This window comes from Halichondria panicea, chromosome 16 (assembly GCF_963675165.1).
Source record: "Halichondria panicea chromosome 16, odHalPani1.1, whole genome shotgun sequence".
Classification (NCBI taxonomy): domain Eukaryota; kingdom Metazoa; phylum Porifera; class Demospongiae; order Suberitida; family Halichondriidae; genus Halichondria; species Halichondria panicea.
This window is the reverse complement of record NC_087392.1, coordinates 430,383-449,509: the sequence shown is the minus strand read 5'-3', so window position 1 is coordinate 449,509 and position 19,127 is coordinate 430,383. Positions and strand designations below refer to the sequence as shown.

Sequence of the window (19,127 nt, the reverse complement as noted above, 5' to 3'; positions counted from 1 at the left end):
GAAGTAGTATAAGAACAACATAATTATAGTACATGTGTATCTAGTTTTTTTAACGTGTGTCAGCGTTGGCTAGCTGGCTCACTATATATGTAGGCTTTTATGATCTGCATGCTGTTGTTTCGGCTCATATAATTGAGAGTAGCAAAGATTAATGTGTATGGTATTGTACTGAATATTAATAAAGCATACGCATATGTAATACTATACAGCAAGCAGTAAAAGTTAACATCATAATATACACAATCTATAACTAAGCTAGTTAATGTTCAAAGCAAATCTTTTAAGACTCGGTATGATAAGCTACATGCAGGTAGTCTAGCAAATACCAATTACCAGAGCTATAGTGTGGAAATTGAAGGTATGCACATAGTTACGTTCCGCCATGCGATCTCTTGTATATAGTAATAGTGGCTCAGAAAACTGATCTTTCGCCTCCTCGTCTGAGCAGCTGGCTATCTTGTTGAGACCCCTCTTTAGTTCACCTGAGAGAGAGAGAATATATTATAGGTTATCATCACGGACAATGTAGGAGAAGCGTGTGATTATATGAGATTAATATTAATTTTGTACCAGGATGCATGTGCTCTGACACCAAAGAATATCCATTGAAACTCGTCATCATGTACCCTTCCAGGGTGTACATTCATATACACTATATATATATATATATATATGGTATATGAATGTCCCTACAATCTTTAAAGACCCAGAAAACTACCGGGCTGACAAAAATTGTGGAAAGCACACATTCTTTACTTATACTGTCTCCAGGCGGGTTTGGATTCGCAAACTTTACATGCAGCAAATCGGCTCAAAAGGCCACTGCTCAAAAAACAGTCCAAATTTGTGGAAAAACTGTAAGTTTGTTGTTCCTGTCTTGAATGTTAGGTGATATGCTGACCATGGATACACTTGTCCACAGGTAGAAATTAAAAAAAGTTTATAATTATATTATATATGCGTGCGTGTATAATGAATGAATTGATTGTGTATAATTATATATAATTATGGACATTTTCGCGGGTGCATGCACACTGAGAGCCCTCAGAAGATGCCAAGAAACCACACCCACTAACAAGTTTTACACATGCATAAAATGTTTGCATGTAGTGTTCCGTATTATGTTAGTTCCATTCAAATGTTTGTTAGCCATGCAATGTGTGTTGCAAGTGTTTTGTGGTCAGGTCAATATATATATATAGGGCTGAAGGAATTGACAGCCGAGGCTCCATTAATTTTGGGAATCGTGTGTATACTATAATTATAGGCTAATCATTATGAGCTGAATATATATCATTGACTCAACTATATAGAGTTCATGTCACTGGTTCCTCTACTCCCTCACAGAGTAAATCGAAGAAGGTGCACCTAGGTGGCCTACATGTAAGATTGTTGTTCCTGTCTTGAATGTTATGCGATGTGCTGACCATGCACACTTGTCCACAGGTGGAAATTAATAAATTTAGGTTTGCGTTTGCGACCTTTTGTAAAGAAAAAGCAGCCGAGAAGGCTATAAATTTTAATTAAAGGAAATTTTTATGTTTTCGAAATTCATATGATGTCAGCTGGCACCATGCAAGAATAATAATACAACACAGTCATTACTTTTTTTTGATTTCAGTTAAAAAGGGCGACTTTGCAGTGCACAGTTCAAGTACGTTGCCTGGCAAAGTTCTCCGCCACTGCTACTCTCCGACCATATCTCATCTCTAGCGCACTCTCCGCATGGCATCAGTAAACTGCTGCAGGTGCACGACTGGGAGCTGCAGCGGATGTGCGCCTACCAAATGCGTGTTGTACGACATCCGCTCCCTTACAACCGCCTCGATATCTACCTCCACCTCCATAGCCACATCTTCAACAACACCAGTCACAGCAACCAACACAGCCACATCGTCCTCACAGCACCAGTCACAGCAGCTATAATCCATGACGCTTGTTAGCCAATGTGTGGGTCAATAAGGTTGAAGGGATTGCCGAGGCTCCATTACTTTGGGGAATCGTGTGTATATGTTACTATTGTTATGAGCTGAATCATGGAAATTAAAGTATTTAAAAAAGAAGTAACTTTAGTACTGCGTTACTGCATTAAAGGCAAACATGAGGTTTAGGGTTAAAAGATGCTTCATGGTGCGTTCAATATAGACGCAATTTTTCTAGGCATGTGCCAGTTGTTCGGCATCTACAGCAGGCCATAGAAGATCTAGACGGACACCGAGTGGATCGAGGAGAAGAGTCGAGATCAGCTATACAGTACCAGCTGAGGCATGTGCCACTTGTGCATAGCATCTGCAGCACTTTGTTATGTCCTTGGAGCTGGAGTTTTCTTTACAAAATGTGGCAAAAGCGGCTCCAGGAAGGCAATTGTTGCAGGGCCCTCCTCCCCGGGCACTGACACAGCTGAGGCAGGTGCCACTTGTGCATATGCAGCACTTCATTATGTCCTTGGAGCTGGAGGCCATCTTGGAGCTGAGATGAAAGGATATAGAGAAGCAGTGGCCGGTGTCTCAGATTAAAATTATGCATGGCCTGCCTCCCTGGGCACAGACACAGTAGTTCGGTGAGTGTCATGTATTACATACGTTATTCACTTGCTATAATTATTGTTATTTATTGTTATAGTATATATGTATACTGTGTTAGTACAAATTATTGGTGCGTTCAATATAATTATAGATACGCAATTTTTCTAGCCATGTATACAAAATGATATGGAAGTATGCTTGATTTAGTTAATTATTCATGTCATGAACTGATTAATTCCTCACAGCCTACTCCAACCACTGAAACTACCACCACAGGCCTCGTACCGGCAAGTACCGCCACAATGGCACTCAGAATAAAGAGATGTGCGGTGAGTGTCACGTATTACATACGTTATTCGCTTGGCAATTGCCCCTATAATTATTGTTAGTATATTATACTGTGTAACAGCAGTCTTGTTTCACATCTCACTCCGAATAATTTTGATGATTATAAACTGATGTTATTCATGGCCTTTCCTATCAGTGTTGTCCCCAGAGTCAATTCCATCATCAGCACATTCTTCGACCAATCCAGCCACAGTCTCCACCATGTAGTGTTCCGTATTATGTTATAATTGAACTGAAGATGTCTAATAATAACAAAGTTATGCCAGTGGGTATATGTGCTCATCATTCACAGGCATGAATGCACTAACTGGTGTTCTCTGTTCTCTGACCCCCCACTCCCTCAGTCACAGACAACTGGCAGTGGATCACCTCCAGGAACACCGGCAGCTCCAGGGGCCATCACAGTTAATGTGACCCTCTCTGGTAGAAAGGAAGGAAGAGGGTTCCATACAGTACTTACAGCTGCTTAGCTCTAGAGGCACCGCAGCGCCAGAGAGATACACCGGCTTCATGGTGAGGCCGTAATATGTTGCAGAGCGTAATCATACCAAAAAACATGGCAGGAGGGCAATGAGGTTAGTACCATCCCACTCACATTATTATATATAAGCCTTTATATATACTTGCTCTCTCCAGGGTTTGGATATGTGACCTTCAAGGATGATGGTGCGGCAAAGAAAGGTATAGAGAAAAAAATTTTTTTAAATGAAAACTGTAATCTCAACAAGACGTGCATGTCTGTATAGCTGACACGACTCCTCTCCTCCACTCAGCGTCTAGATCTCCCCTGCAAGCTCATCCCTCACAACATGGCCTGCTGCAGATGCAAGACGGGAATATGCCTGAAGTGTATCTGTGCCCGGGGAGGCAGACCCTGCAGCAATTGCTTGATGCTCGCAGAACATTCTAGTAATACGGTATAGGCATAATTATGCTCTTATCATTCACAGGCATGAATGCACTAACTGGTGTTCATTTGGGTGGGCTCTCTCCGGGCGTATCAGTAAGGAGGCCCTCCTTCGTTGCAACTAGCATTTGGATATCTAAATTTCGTTGCCAAGTGCGAGTCATTACAAAAGAAAAAGAAGTTCGACCAATTAATTATGTTTTAATGTGGCGAAGGCAAATGTTGGAGACAGAAAGTATAATGGCATGATCACACTCCGCGCAACAACTTTATAATTCGTACAACACAATTAAATTATCGGCTGACAAAGCTATGCAAAAAAATTAAAGGCAAAATGTTAAGAGGAGAAGAGGAACGAAGGACTATACAACTATCAATTAACTATCAGTAATTCTCCTTTGCCACTTGAAAGGGCCGCCGAAAAGGCTATTAATAAAAACACGCACTGCACAATAGAGAAGTATAGCATATATTAATTAAAGGACAAAATGTAAGTTTTACCCGCATGTTTTCATGGGGTTTTCCACAGATTGAGTGCGTATTATTAATCGATTTTCCAAGTCAATTTGCTCTAGTGTTATAATTAAAAGGTTATAAAATGATGTTATAATTGCAGTCCAACAAACATCGGCTTGTAGAAATCCATATGCTCTAGACGGACTAAAGCGGACGTCATGAGAACGGTATATACTTATAATTATGAGTATAATTACTTGAGTTCATGTCCTAGCCTCTCCACTCTCTCACATGCAGAAAGCATTCAAGAAAGTGTTTTTAGGGGGTTTACCCCCGGGGTGTCTTATTAAAGATGTGAAGGCGGCCCTCCACTCCTTTGGAGCCATCGAGAGCGTAATCATACCATAAAACATGGCAGGAGGGCAACGAGGTTAGTACCATCCCACTCACATTATTATATATAAGCCTTTGCTCTCTCCAGGGTTTGGATATGTGACCTTCAAGGATGATGGTGCGGCAAAGAAAGGTATAGAGAAAAAAAATTTTTTAAATGAAAACTGTAATCTCAACAAGACGTGCATGTCTGTATAGCTGACACGACTCCTCTCCTCCACTCAGCGTCTAGATCTCCCCTGCAAGCTCATCCCTCACAACATGGCCTGCTGCAGATGCAAGACGGGAATATGCCTAAAGTGTATCTGTGCCCGGGGAGGCAGACCCTGCAGCAATTGCTTGATGCTTGCAGAACATTCTAGTAATACGGTATAGGCATAATTATGCTCTTATCATTCACAGGCATGAATGCACTAACTGGTGTTCATTTGGGTGGGCTCTCTCCGGGCGTATCAGTAAGGAGGCCCTCCTTCATTGCAACTAGCGTTTGGATATCTAAATTTCGTTGCCAAGTGCGAGTCATTATAAAAGAAAAAGAAGTTCGACCAATTAATTATGTTTTAATGTGGCGAAGGCAAATGTTGGAGACAGAAAGTATAATGGCATGATCACACTCCGCGCAACAACTTTATAATTCGTACAACACAATTAAATTATCGGCTGACAAAGCTATGCAAAAAAATTAAAGGCAAAATGTTAAGAGGAACGAAGGACTATACAACTATCAACTAACTATCAGTAATTCTCCTTTGCCACTTGAAAGGGCCGCCAAAAAGGGCTGGGATCGAATTATCCCATCCCATGGGTTTGCAATAATAAGTATATAAATGAGATCATGGCGTTATAGAAGAGGTGATCATGTGTCAGGTCACAGCTATGCATAGGGCTGGGATCGGGTTTGCTACTTTACAAACAAAAGCAGCAGCAGAGAAGGCTATTGCATGAGGCTAAAAGCATTATAATTAAAGCAGGGAGGCAGGCACTGCACAAATTGCCTCCCTGCTACAAGAAGCAGGTGTACTAACCAGGTTAGTCTCTATCCAAGCTCATCCCTCAGCACCGGCCGGCCATAATTATCCATGGCATCTAGATCTGCTAGTTGCTGCAGATGCAAAACTGGGTCCTGCAGCAGCGAGTGTGTGTGAAGTGTGACCGCGGCTGAGAAGGCTATTAAGAATAATTAAAGGAAAAAGTATGTATATTTAGCAACTACCTCCCTGGAATGAGGTGGTTAGTTATGAAAAGAAATCTATATTATAGGTGCCACAAAATGTACACTCCCTTTAGCTGGTGAGCTGGAGATATCAAGAACATTCAAGATGGTGAAGACCTAGCCAAATTTCTCAGAAGTGAATCACAGACCTCGTCAAGCACACGGTGGACGCTCTAAATATATGACAACTCATGAGCTAGTGGGACCAGCACTGTATGCACTGTCATAACACTGAGTGAATTAACTATAACAGAGACTAACCTAAACCATGCGCCCCCACACCACACAGCCCCTAATCATTTCAGAAGTTGTAGTCCACTATTCTATTTATATACCCTCGCTCTGCTGTGGTTTCTGTCGAAAAATTGCGAAGGTATGTTTCTATACACAAATTAAACGCCTGAAGGCCACAATACTCATAATTATATATTTATATAGTAATTAGAGCTATGAAGTGATGCACATGCATCACTTCACAGAACTTGAATGATATATATAGATAGTTAACAAACTACACGTCCTATATTATATCTATAATTATATGCTTTGTTCCCGCCCACTAATTTAATAATACAATTACGATTACATGCAAGTAATATCTTTGTGGGAAGAAACCTTACACGATTATTGACATTGACTTGACGAAAATTATGTATCAGGCCATGAACACAAAGAATGCTGGCCTGCTAAAAGAGATGCATGCGCATGAAACTCATAATTATAAACCAAACATCCAAACCTCTTAGCTATTGCGCATATTTGATTATAGTAATATTTGATTATAGTTCCTCACGAAATACATTTTTAGAAAATGGCCACATATAATGTCAAAACTAAATACTGCCTTCTATATAATGAAACACAGAGGGCAGTATATAGATTAATTGTACCTCAAGTGCACTGCACAAGTGAGAAGATCCCTCCCTCAGTGCTGCATGCCGTTGATTCTCTTGCTTGGTCCTCCATGAATGGCATCAGAGAACTTGAATACTGTACATGTGAGAAGAGAATAAAGTGAAAGTGAAAGTGGAGTACTTGTATACTACATGGAAGCACGAAATTAATAATTTGTGTTCACCCAAGCATGCATGCAAATTAGAGCTAATGGCCCCACAAGCTTACTACTCTAGCAAACCCACAGACACTACCTACTAGTCTGTATTAGTTTGTGTTCACCCAAGCATGCATGCAAATTAGAGCTAAAAGCTTACTACTCTAGCAAACCCACAGACCATAAGACACTACCTACTCGTCTGTTTGGAAGATAACAAGTGTATAAGGGATGCTGTTCATGCTCATACAGAGCCTGGATTTACATTGTTGTAGTTCGTATATGCATGCATGCATGCAGGCTATATTTATATAGTTAGTTCGTTATATAGTTAGACTTAACTACAATTAATTATACGTCCTCGACTATAACACAGTATGCACATGATACACGCAGACAGAGAAAAAGAGAACTTAAATGTTATAGCTTGTATAATGTTATAGCAAGCTTGTATACATGTACGTATAAGGTCCCTCACTTGAGTGCTGTCAAAGTTGTCTGGCACGGCACAATGAGTGTACAGTCATCATAGATCCCTCTGTGCAGCGAGTCTGTCCTTTGGGTTGAATCATGAACTCTGTAAGAATAACAACAATGTTTACATTGCAGAATGCAGAATACAAATAAAGGGCATAAATATAATTATCAGCATATGCACAATATTTTATAGGACAAAAAGTTGGATCTATGTGCCAAATATATACATACAGTACTTACAGTGGGTGAGCTTTGGAGGCACCGCAGCGCCAGAGAGATATGCCGGCTTCATGGTGAGGCCTGTAAGCCATGAGGTAGAAATCAGATGTACGCATGCGCATTTAGACCTCATGTGCCACAGAGCTCGAATGAGTTGACGTCATGTGCATGGATAGCCTCAACCCAGCCCCGGGCCACACTTTAGTGCTCTAGGCCAGCCCCACCCCTTATTTTGGACATACGTACGTACGTACATACCTGTACTGTACCTGGTCGATCAAAGACTCCAGCTTACTTTGGAATATTGGTGAGACCCAATGCTGAATTTCTGTGTGTGTGTTTTCCTCTTCTGCACTGTAGCCCATGACACAGCAACATAGGAGAGACATTTGTACTGTTATCATTTAGTTTTATGTTCCCCGACCCCTCCCATTCCCTCACAGACCACTGGCCCCTATATCTGTGCCCCCAGACTGGGCCCAGTGCCACTCCCCCAGCCCCTCCTTCCTCACCTACACAGCCTAGCAGAGAGCACGGACGTACGTCACATGTGAGTGACCATGTTGTTATGTAAATGCTGAGAATGCTAGTCTAGGGTCCGGGTGAGACTTAAGTTGGGGAGAGCCCGACCGTCCCTGAGGTCGGGTTTCAAGCCTATGTCAGGATTTGTCTTTGCAGCCCAATCAGATTGCAGCATTTCTACTGTGGTCGGTGTCACGTCCGGTTGCGTAACCTCAAGCAGGGTAAAATTGGCCCACTTCAGAATAATAATATTCATAGAATAAAATGATTATTCATAGCTGCTTATCAGCGTGTTACATAATTCAGCAAGACAAATCCTGACATAGGCTTGAAGGCTCCGCCCAACTAGGTGAGACTGGCTATAGTAGCAATTTGCAGCATTGGAGTCCCTAGAATTGGCTTAAGTGACATGTAGATTTGTCTGCGATTTCACTGTTCAGCTCATTTTGCTAAATTCAATCGTAGCGTTTCTAAGTGCTCGCAGTGGTTTTAATTATATTCATTGCATTTTCTAATTTTCTGCGAGTATAGATTTGCAATTTTACTTTCATTCGCAGAAATAGCAGAAAATTATAGCTAATGGTAATGTCAACCTAAAAAACAGAAAAACAAGATGTAAGTAATTTACTTTGCTGCTGCTAATAATCATTGTTTGTGGGATAACTTGTGTAAGCTGTTGACCATCCAGGGGCTGCATTGTAGCTCTGTTTAGGATCAGTTTGGGCTGGGCATTCACTCTATGCTTTTCAATCGCACAATTAATTGTGAGCAAAAGTTTATTAGATATTGTACACAGGAGGCATTCTGACCTAGGTCACTATTGTAACCCCCAACCATTTAACACTACGAAAGGCATGATCAGTGATAATCATCACTAATGGTATTACAACACATGTAGTTTTGACGTAGGTTAGACATAGCACCTACCACCTGTACAGTTTTAATTAAGTGGAGTTGTGTACTCTTTTTTCTCTTGGTATAATCTTACTGATGTGTTAGTAGCATGTTTCAACTCTTCTCTCTGGTGTGAGGGCTCTATATTGATTGAGCTAAGAAAGCCTCTGGCAATGATCTAAGCTAGTAATTTAAACTCTGCTGAGCTGCTAAATAATTATTTTGCATCTTGTCTTCAAGCATTTCAGCTGAGCAGTCTACTGTATCAAGTTTGCTTAGGGCAGTGCTGCCTATCTCAACCACAATGGCTAACTTGTGTAAGCTGTTGACTATAATTATTATCCACCCAGGGGCTGCATTGTAGCTCTGTTTAGGATCAGTTTTGGCTAGACTTGAGTTAAGGAAGAGTACACAACTCCAATACTGTACAGATGGAGGCATCGATCTGACCTACGTCACAAATACTAACCCCATTCACTTTAGGTTCAAATAACACGACCAAAGGCAATATTAGTGATAATCATCACGAATGGTATTCAAGAGCATGTAGTAGGTTGGACATGAACTATTCTTTCCTAATAAACTCTTCTCTTGGTACACTCTTACAACTCTCTCTCTGATACAGCTAGGTGTGACGGCTCTATATTGATTGAGCTAAGGCAGCCTCTGGACTGGCAATGATGTTAAAGAGCTGTTTTCGCATCTTGTCTCCAAGCATTTAAATCAAGCTGTATGAAGTTTGCTTAGGGCAGTGCTGCTTATCTCGGCTAACATGTGTTTAAGCTGTTGACTGCTATTATGTAATTATTATCCACTCAGGGGTTGCAATGATAAAAGAGGTGACAAGAAAATAATGGCACGAAATGGGTTTCAAGTGAAGGCTTGGATGTGGACTGACTGCTCTCAGAGTCAGGAAGACAGCAAAACTGGAATGGGGTGAGATGATTTGGTGTCTTTGAACCATAAAAACGAGGCTGTTGTTATTTCAATAAGGGCGTTCTTCATTCAAAAAGTATATTAATGATTGGTTTCAGGCCCAAATACTTGTACACAGAAACGGCCTCAATTGATTTGAAGAACTAGATTATTATCACTCAAGTTGTAGATGCACTATACATGGTATCGTTATATGCTATATCCCTCCCATTGTACTAATATTTGATTTTTGATTGAATTGAAATTTTAGGGGGGGTTGAAGCCAGAGGGGATATCCCCTCCCCCGTATGACACCATGTGTACACAAGGAGGCATTCTGACCTAGGTCACTATTGTAACCCCCAATCACTTATAATACTACGAAGGCAATGATTATCACACCTGGTATTCATTGCAGACAACAGCATGTAGCAGGTTATAATTAGACATGAACACTTAATTAATTACTACTGTTTTAAGCGGAGTTTCGTACTCTTCCTAATAAACTCTTCTCTTGGTGTACTCTTACTAATGTGTTCAATTCTTCTCTCTGATACAGCTAGGTGTGAGGGCTCTATATTGATTGAGCTAAGAAAGCCTCTGGACTTTGGCAATGATGTAAGCCTCTGGACTGGCAATGATGTAAGTATAATTTAAACTCTGCTGCACTGCTAATAATCTTGTGGCTAGCTTGTGTAAGCTATTGACTATAATCCATCCAGGGGCTGCATTGTAGCTCTGTTTAGGATCAGTTTTTTGGCTGGGCTTTCACTCTATGTTTTTCAATCACACAATTGTGAGCAAAAGTTTATGTACACAGGAGGCATTCTGACCTAGGTCACTATTGTAACCCCCAACCATTTCATTCTTATAACACTACGAAAGGCATGATCAGTGATAATCATCACTAATGGTATTCATTGCATACAACACATGTAGTTTTGACGTAGGTTAGACATAGCACGTACAGTTTTAGAGTTGTGTATTCTTTTTAATGAACTATTCTCTTGGTATAATCTTACTAATGTGTTAATAGTAGCATGATAAGCTAGGTGTGAGGGCTCTATATTGATTGAGCTAAGAAAGCCTAATGATGTAAGTAATTTAAACTCTGCTGAGCTGCTAATAATAATTGTTTTCGCATCTTGTCTCCAAGCATTTCAATCAAAGTATGAAGTTGCTTAGGTCAGTGCTGCCTATCTCGGCTAACATGTGTATAAGCTGTTGACTGCTATTATTATCCACTCAGGGGTTGCAATGAAAAAAGAGGCGACAAGAAAATAATGGTGTAAGGTACCACGGTTTATGGTCATACTTTATACATGGACATGTACAACGTCATGCTTCTGAATCAGTTGCACACAAACATTATTTACACATACATACAATTCACTTACAACTGGGACATATCCATACAGTGGCCTCAAACTCGAGGGTTTCAAGTGAAGGCTGGTTGCTGTGGATGTGGACTGACTGCTCTCAGAGTCAAGAAGACAGCAGAACTGGTTGATGTGCATGTCTCAAGCAAGAGTGGGGTGAGACGTATACTATAAGTATTATTTTCCTGTGACTTTGGTGTCTTTGTGACTATTGAACCATAAAGACGGGGCTGTTGTTATTTGGGTTTTTCATTCATTGGTTTCAGGCCCAAATACATTACACAGAAATGGCCTCAAGTCTGATTTGAAGAACTAAATTTAGCTTATGATTATCACTAAACTTGATGAAAGTATGCGTGTATGTACTATACATGGTATCTCTGTGCATACCCCTCCCCCTTGTATAAGTAAAGAACTTCTGAAAGAAGACAAAGAAACGTGGTCAGCTGCTTTAATAGAGTGTCCCTCTATCTCCCACACACGCACGCACGCACACACACACACACACACACACACACACACACACACACCATCCTTCTACATTGTTTGCGTGGTAACCTCTCTCTCTCTCTCTCTCTCTCTCTCTCTCTCTCTCTCTCTCTCTCTCTCTCTCTCTCTCTCTCTCTCTCTCTCTCTCTCTCTCTCTCTCTCTCCTCTCTCTCTCTCCCTCCCTCTCTCTCTCTCCCTCCCTCCCTCTCTCTCCCTCCCTCCCTCTCTCTCTCCCTCTCTCTCTCCCTCTCTCTTCATCACAGGTGAACTAAGGAGGGGGATGGTCTCAAAAAGATAGCCAGCTGCTCGTGAGGTACGAGAGATCAATTCTCGGAGCTACTACACTAAGAGATTGGAACAATAGGCTTGAATGGACTTGTTTTCCAATACTTGCACCCACTTTAGCTGTGAACATTTGAATCTGGCAACGAAGCCATCAACTATATGTATTACATTGTGCTGTGTACCGTATCTAGCAGGTATGGTAGAAATTTTTGTGTTACAGAGTATCATCGAAAATTATTGCAATAGGTTCAACGTCACTATCCTATCCTGAATTGCATGTACGAATATTGTTAGGCAGTCATACGAAAATATACAGTATTTGTACTGTGTGCATGCATGTGGGTGTTGACTCATGTATTTGTACTGTGTGGGTGTTAACCCATGTAAATTTGCAATGGGGGTGTACGTAGCTGTGGCCCCACACCCACTTCCGCTCCTCATAATTGTTATAAAAGAGCGGACTTTTGCAGTGCAGCAACAAGGCTTCTTCAGTTCATCAGCAATTAATCAGCAACAAGGCTTCTGTTCATCCGGCAATCATAGCACCTCTAGCTCTCGACGTCCTACACACCCGGACCCAGGCTGTATTATGCCTTGTTGCAGATGCACAAAAGGCTCGTGCCAGAGTTGTGTGTGTGCCCAGAGGGGCACACCTTGTACTAACTGCCACCCTGGAAGCAGGTGCACCAACCAGGTTAGTCTCTATCCATGTTATTATATATATAGCTAATTCACTCGATCAGTGTAGAGTCTCTGGTGGTCTAGCTATAACTGATTACTTGCATTTTCCCATGTGCATTTGCAGTAAGCACAACAGTTTCGTAAATTTTTGCCTCCTGAGAATACTGCTCATATTAAAATTCCATATAAGTAACAGAGTGAGGCACAGAATTAAAAAGTAGCATGTATTGTGGTTTGGCTAATAAAATTGGATTACTAGCCATGCATATACTATAATATATAATACAGAAGCGTCATGGTATACCGTATATAGCGCGAAATTTTCGAGGGGCTTAATTTTCACGGATTTCGTGGGTTAGAATTCTACACAAAAATAAGTCCACGAAAATTGTTAAATTACCTGTTATAACGTGCAAAGATTTAAGGCGTGGCTTCCGGTTAGCAGTCTGATTCCGCGAACATTGTGCAACGAAATGGCTTTTAGAGGCCAATCCACGAAATATAAGTGCCTCGAAAATTTCGCGCTATACGGTATAATTATTATACTTGATTAGTTCATGTCATGCACTTATTCCTCTCAGCCTACTCCAGCCACTGCCCTCACCACCACAAGCGTCGTACCTGCCACAATGGCACTCCGAGTAAAAAGATGTGCGGTGAGTGTCACGTCAATATATTATCTTAGAGTGCATGCATGTGCTAGCTATATATATGCATGTGTGGAATAGCTTGGCAATTGCCCCTATAATAATTAATTAGTGTTATGTATAATTATTGGCTATAATACCAGCATTTATAACTATTGTTTCACATTCACAGTTAGCAGCATAAAATAATTTATTAGCATGCATGCCATTCGTTACACATGATTGTTACTTCATGCAGTTTTATTGGCCAATTAGGTACACACATGCATGTATATGCTCTGCACTAACTTGAGTCCACATGTCATTGACCCCTGCACCCCCTCCACAGGTACCATCAGTGATTGTCCCTCCTCCTAAGAGGAGGTGTGCTGTGAGTGACCATGCGCATGTGCATGTGTATATATATAATTATATATGCATGCATGAGTGTTCTGTATTACAGTTATGCACGCTCGAATTCCCGAATTGTTATAATAATTATATACCAGATTGTATGGATTCAAAGATGTTCTAGTCCCACAAACATTATCAATAATTATAACATTTGTTTTATGTTTTTGTTTCTGCGTTATATAGATGTTTACCATGTATATGTAATTGCCGAGCGTCTTAGCGCGCAGTAGTTATAGTGTATGCATGTATATCACGCTCAGGATGCGGAATTAGGTGTGGCTACACTGTAAAAAATGGTGTGTGGTTTTGACGCAAGTGCGTGACTATTGTGGCAACTATCAGGAAAAAATGCAAGAAAAAACGCACGTTTGCCACAATAGCCACGCACTCTGCGTCAAAACCACACATCCTTATTTACAGTGTATACATTCGGTAATCTTTATTACCTCTATAAACTGATCTACTATATTTATACACAAAAATAAAATAAAGTTTCGCACTAGCTGAAAGAGCTATAGCTTTATATAGGCTGTATAGCAAGGAAGAGTCTGCAACTCCACTTAAAAACCGTAGTAGGCCTTCTTGTCCAACCTACGTCACAAACTGCAAACTGTGAAATCCAGAAATTTACATGAATAAGTGATTTTATTATCCCTGAGTCATGCATGTCCTTTCAGCATTGTTATTGTTAGCGCCTTGTATACTTGAAGTGGTTGTGGTTACCATAGTGAGTGCTATATAGTATTATTAATTCATGCACACCAAGTCTATACACTTCTCGTAAATACACATAATTTTATATGACTGTTGTCATTGACATTTGCTCCCTTACAGACAGTCCCAGTCTTAGTCCCAGTCCCAGTCACAGCCACCACAGTCCCAGCTAACACAGTCCCAGTCACGGTCCCAGCCACCACAGTCCCAGTGAGGGCCATGTATATAGAATTGCATGTAGTGTTCCGTATTATGTTAGTTATACAGCCATGCAATGTGTGTTGCAAGCGTTTTGTGGTCAGGTCAATATATATATATATATATAGGGCTGAAGGAATTGACAGCCGAGGCTCCATTAATTTGGGGAATCGTGTGTATACTATAATTATAGGCTAATAATTATGAGCTGAATATATATCATTGACTCAACTATATAGAGTTCATGTCACTGGTTCCTCTACTCCCTCACAGAGTAAATCTAAGAAGGTGCACGTAGGTGGCCTGCCTGCAGGTTCAACGAAAGAGGACATCAACCAGGCCCTCCGCCAGTTTGGTCCCATTAGCGTGAGTCATTATTAAGGGTATAGTGGTTCTATCGATTAACTTGTGCTATACTTCTCTGTTGTATATAGTGTGTCGTCATCCCTGCTGGGGGGAGTGGACCAAGGGGTTAGTACAGTATACCATCCACTCAAAATAATGTAGCCATTATATACTTGCTGTCTCCAGGTTTCGCCTTCGCTACATTTGAAAATTTAAAATCTTATGAAGAGGCAATAAAAAGAAATTTTGTTTTAATTAAAGGAAAAAATGTAAGTTAATGTGCATGTTCCTGTTTTGTGAATGTTATGTGATGTGCTGGCACCATGCATGCACTTTGTCCACAGGTTTCAATTCGGAAAATAAAAAAGTAACTCAATTTATTAATGTTTGTCTGTGCATATGTTGCCTATAATACTATATATAATTATTATGATGCCAAGCTAAATCACTCAAAATGCATGCATGCATGTTGTATGTAATAATTATATGCATATACAGAACCTTTTACAAGAAGACAATCACCCCCTATGTGGCAGATAGTGGTTGATACTCCCCGGCCCTCCAGTACATCCAGCCGTTATATTTTGCATCCACACAATTATTGTTTTATAGGCCTATAATTATTATATATGCGTGTATATATATAGGTATACCTTGGACAAATGCACGCAATAGCGACTCATGCACACCCCCTCCAAATGTGATGAGGGGGATAGATTACACACCAGCGGCATGCATGTACTAAGGAGATTCACTTAATTGTCGAAACAAAATATCGCTATATCGGGCGACGGCCTATATATATGCAACTAGCCTCGATCCCATGCCGAGTGCATGTTCGCTTTTATATATGGTTATATAGGCGAACAACTATATAGGCCTGGTACTTATAAAGGAGAACATAATAAGAGAAAGTTTCTGGTTGACATGCCTATCAGCTCTGGGAGGTCTGCAAATCCATTCACTCTTCTCAACTTGAAGGTATATTATTATATATACATAAGACTGTCAATAATGATGTGTTTGGTAAGTGTTCACCTTTTTGTGCTTTCTCAGGTACTTTAAAGCTGTACCATGTCCTACTCTGAGGGGTATACCGTGGGAAACGTGTGTATATACTGCACTATCATGCTTGACTGCATGGTCCAGGAGGTAGTAAATCGGTATTTCTGACATACTATTTATTATGTACTATAGTATATACACTTATAATTAGTTGAAGTGTGCCTGAGACCTTTAATATATATTTACGACATAATTTGAAGCCATGTATATGCACTATATACCGTATAGCGGGTAATTTTCATGGGGTAAAATTCGTTTATGGAAAACGGTGATTTTCCTGACTATAAATACTGTTTGCATTGCATGCGTTATGGTAAGCCATGCCTACGTTTCATGGGGAAATTTTCATGTAGGTCAGCTTGATAACGAATTTTTTACCCCCACGAAAATTACCCGCTATACAATAATTATAATAATTATATAACATGTATAATTATATATATATATATATACCTAACAGATTCGTATAGGAAACATGCAGCGGCCAATTTTATAGCACAGTATGTCTTCATAATTATATATGATTGCTGCAACTATCCAATTTCTAACCCCAGTTGTTCCCCACAAGGCTCAATCTTAGTCATAAATCTCACTTTTCTTATAAGTACATAATACTTAATACTATAGGTTTTCACACAACACCTTCATTACCTTCCCACATGCATTACACCGTCCTCCCATGCATGCATATATTGTTTACCTCTTCTCTCTCCAGGTGAACTAAAGAGGGGTGGTCTCAACAAGATAGCCAACTGCTCGGACGAGGGTATAAGAAATGACTTCTCTGAGCTATACTACTGACAAGATATTGTACAACAATGCAGTTGGCAAACAGAACAATTATGGAATGGGCCTCGAATAGACTTGTTTTGCATTTACACACTTGGTACAAAGAGAACAATAATTTATAATGTGTGATGTTGATTTTTTTAATACTATACCTATGCTATTATACAATGTCTGCACGATTGTTGCTCTCAAAATTAATGATGATTTCAGAACCCCATTTTCCAATCAGCAAAAGCAATAAATTTTTAAAACAAAAAATAATGCTGTAACCAGTAAGATATATAGGAGTGGCTGTACGTCCAATCTTTCAAAGCTAAAAAGTTATGTTTGATGGTGTTCTTAGATCAGTGATTTTTGTTTCGGGCTATTTTATTTCATAGCTAAATTTGAGCATAGATACTGTACACTCCAGAGTGTACAGTATAATCTATGATTTGAGGTTGTATATATTACAAACATCCGATGAGATACCGTCCCCTGAATAGTATAAATAGCCAGCTGCATGGAGAGATCAGTTCTCTGAGTATTCTTTTGCTCTAAACATTTGAAGCAAGAAACCATCAACTATATTAGTCTTGCTGTGTACCATGCATGTTGCAGAAAAAAAGAAGGGGTGGGGCTGGGCTGCAGGCCGGCCCTTGTGACATCTTTTTTTGTGACATCTCTAATGCGCAGGCGTAGATCTGACCATGTGCTACTCAAGAAAGAAGTACTTCCAACTCACAAACAACATGGAAGCCAACCCAAACAAAGCAACCGATTAAAATACGTATTTTAATCGGCCTGGAATCGAGGCTAGTAAATAGTGTACATAATTATATCTAATTATGCATAAAATAATTATGTGTGCTGAATTATGCCGTTTGTTACATTGTATTCTGCATTCTGTAATGCATGCAGCAATTGGATAACCAATTGTTGTTATTGTTGTTACAGATGATTCAACCCAAATGACAACCAAGATCACAGACCACTTGCTGCACATGCAGAGGGAGTTTTATGATGACTGTACACTCAGACAATGTTGAAAGCACTTAAATCAGGGAAATGAGGTATACGTGTTACTAGAATATGTTGTGGTTAAAAAGCTTTGCCAATGTGCATGCAACTATGGTGTATATATCCTTTTCGTCCCAGGCCTTACCTCTGTATGTGCATGAACAGCACCCCTTACACTATATCACCCCAAACAGACAAGTATAGGTAGTGTCTTATGCATGGTTAGCCTCCTTCACAAGGCCTAAACAATTAGGCCTGCTACTGACTGCTTGCGCATGCGCAAAATTATTGGATAATATTCCCGTGATGTTTCCCATTAAACTGAATTTTTACCCGAATTATATCCTGAATAACATATACAGACAAAGAATACTCTTCATAAAGTCAGACACAGAGCTATATAGCTAGCTATATAGCTAGAGACAGAGCTGTATTGGTTACAGCAGCAATTTCTTTCTGATAGAGTCGACTTTCACCAAGGTTAGTGTCAGATGGGCGTGGCCTATCCATATAGGCTATTGTCCATGTCAGCCTTCCCCTCCGTTCAGAGGATTGTTATCCACACTGTTGCAGGCTGTGAGTCCTTTGTTAACATAGTAGGCTAAGGGTAGCTATTAGAATGCTATCACACGGGCTACAATCACACTTCTATCCACTTTCTTCAATCCACTTCCGTTCGTTGTGACGTCATTGTTTTACTGAGCAAAATACAATGGTATCCGAATTACCCACTTTCTGGGTAATAGGTGGCGCATGCGCAAACAGTCGATACCAGGCCCTCTCTTAGCGGCCTGGAATCGAGGCTAATGCATGGTATGTGGGTTTGCTATAGAGTAGTAAGCTTGTGGTCCCATTAGCTCTTTGCATGCTTGAGTGAACACCGAATTCTTTGTGCTTGCATGAAATTATACAGGGTTTTGCAGAATCTTTGCAATATCCACAAAAAAGCGTTTTGCGTTGAGCGTTCCTTATATGGTTATCTGTGGTCAACCATAAAGTTGTAGACTAAGTCAGCATGGCACTATTCTACAACAGTTGATGGAAGATTCTCAGCAACACTTTGATAAGATAGTCCAAGCAGCTCTGTCTGATGCAATTCTCCATCTTATATCCCAAATAATGCCTTGATATTTTTTCACAAGAAAAAAGCCATTTTGTGTTGCTTCCCAATCAGACTTAGCATTTCACCACAATGTGTATATTATGACACCACAATGTGTAAA

The 19,127-nt window shown here is 40.3% G+C and overlaps 2 protein-coding genes and 1 long non-coding RNA gene across 3 annotated transcripts; 2 read left to right on the top strand and 1 right to left on the bottom strand.

Annotated features, from left to right (window-relative positions):
* Positions 1-142: 142 nt before the first annotated feature.
* On the bottom strand, positions 143-7,722 carry LOC135349627 (uncharacterized). Its single transcript, XR_010398951.1, has 4 exons — positions 7,611-7,722; positions 7,372-7,470; positions 6,733-6,832; positions 143-482 (listed from the first exon to the last, which is right to left on the bottom strand). It is a non-coding gene; the product is annotated as an uncharacterized LOC135349627 (long non-coding RNA).
* A 16-nt stretch (positions 7,723-7,738) lies between these two features.
* On the top strand, positions 7,739-12,330 carry LOC135349782 (uncharacterized). The gene is made up of 8 exons (XM_064548392.1): positions 7,739-7,742; positions 7,808-7,896; positions 8,033-8,139; positions 9,825-9,941; positions 10,480-10,562; positions 11,170-11,208; positions 11,339-11,455; positions 12,052-12,330. Exons 1-5 carry the CDS (start codon positions 7,739-7,741, stop codon positions 10,481-10,483), a joined length of 321 nt encoding a protein of 106 aa, XP_064404462.1. The 3' UTR covers positions 10,484-10,562; positions 11,170-11,208; positions 11,339-11,455; positions 12,052-12,330.
* Positions 12,331-12,430: 100 nt separating this feature from the next.
* Positions 12,431-15,491, top strand: LOC135349619 (uncharacterized). The gene is made up of 8 exons (XM_064548164.1): positions 12,431-12,767; positions 13,336-13,410; positions 13,730-13,771; positions 14,629-14,718; positions 14,980-15,072; positions 15,141-15,177; positions 15,238-15,320; positions 15,396-15,491. Exons 1-8 carry the CDS (start codon positions 12,468-12,470, stop codon positions 15,420-15,422), a joined length of 747 nt encoding a protein of 248 aa, XP_064404234.1. The 5' UTR covers positions 12,431-12,467; the 3' UTR covers positions 15,423-15,491.
* Positions 15,492-19,127: the final 3,636 nt, after the last annotated feature.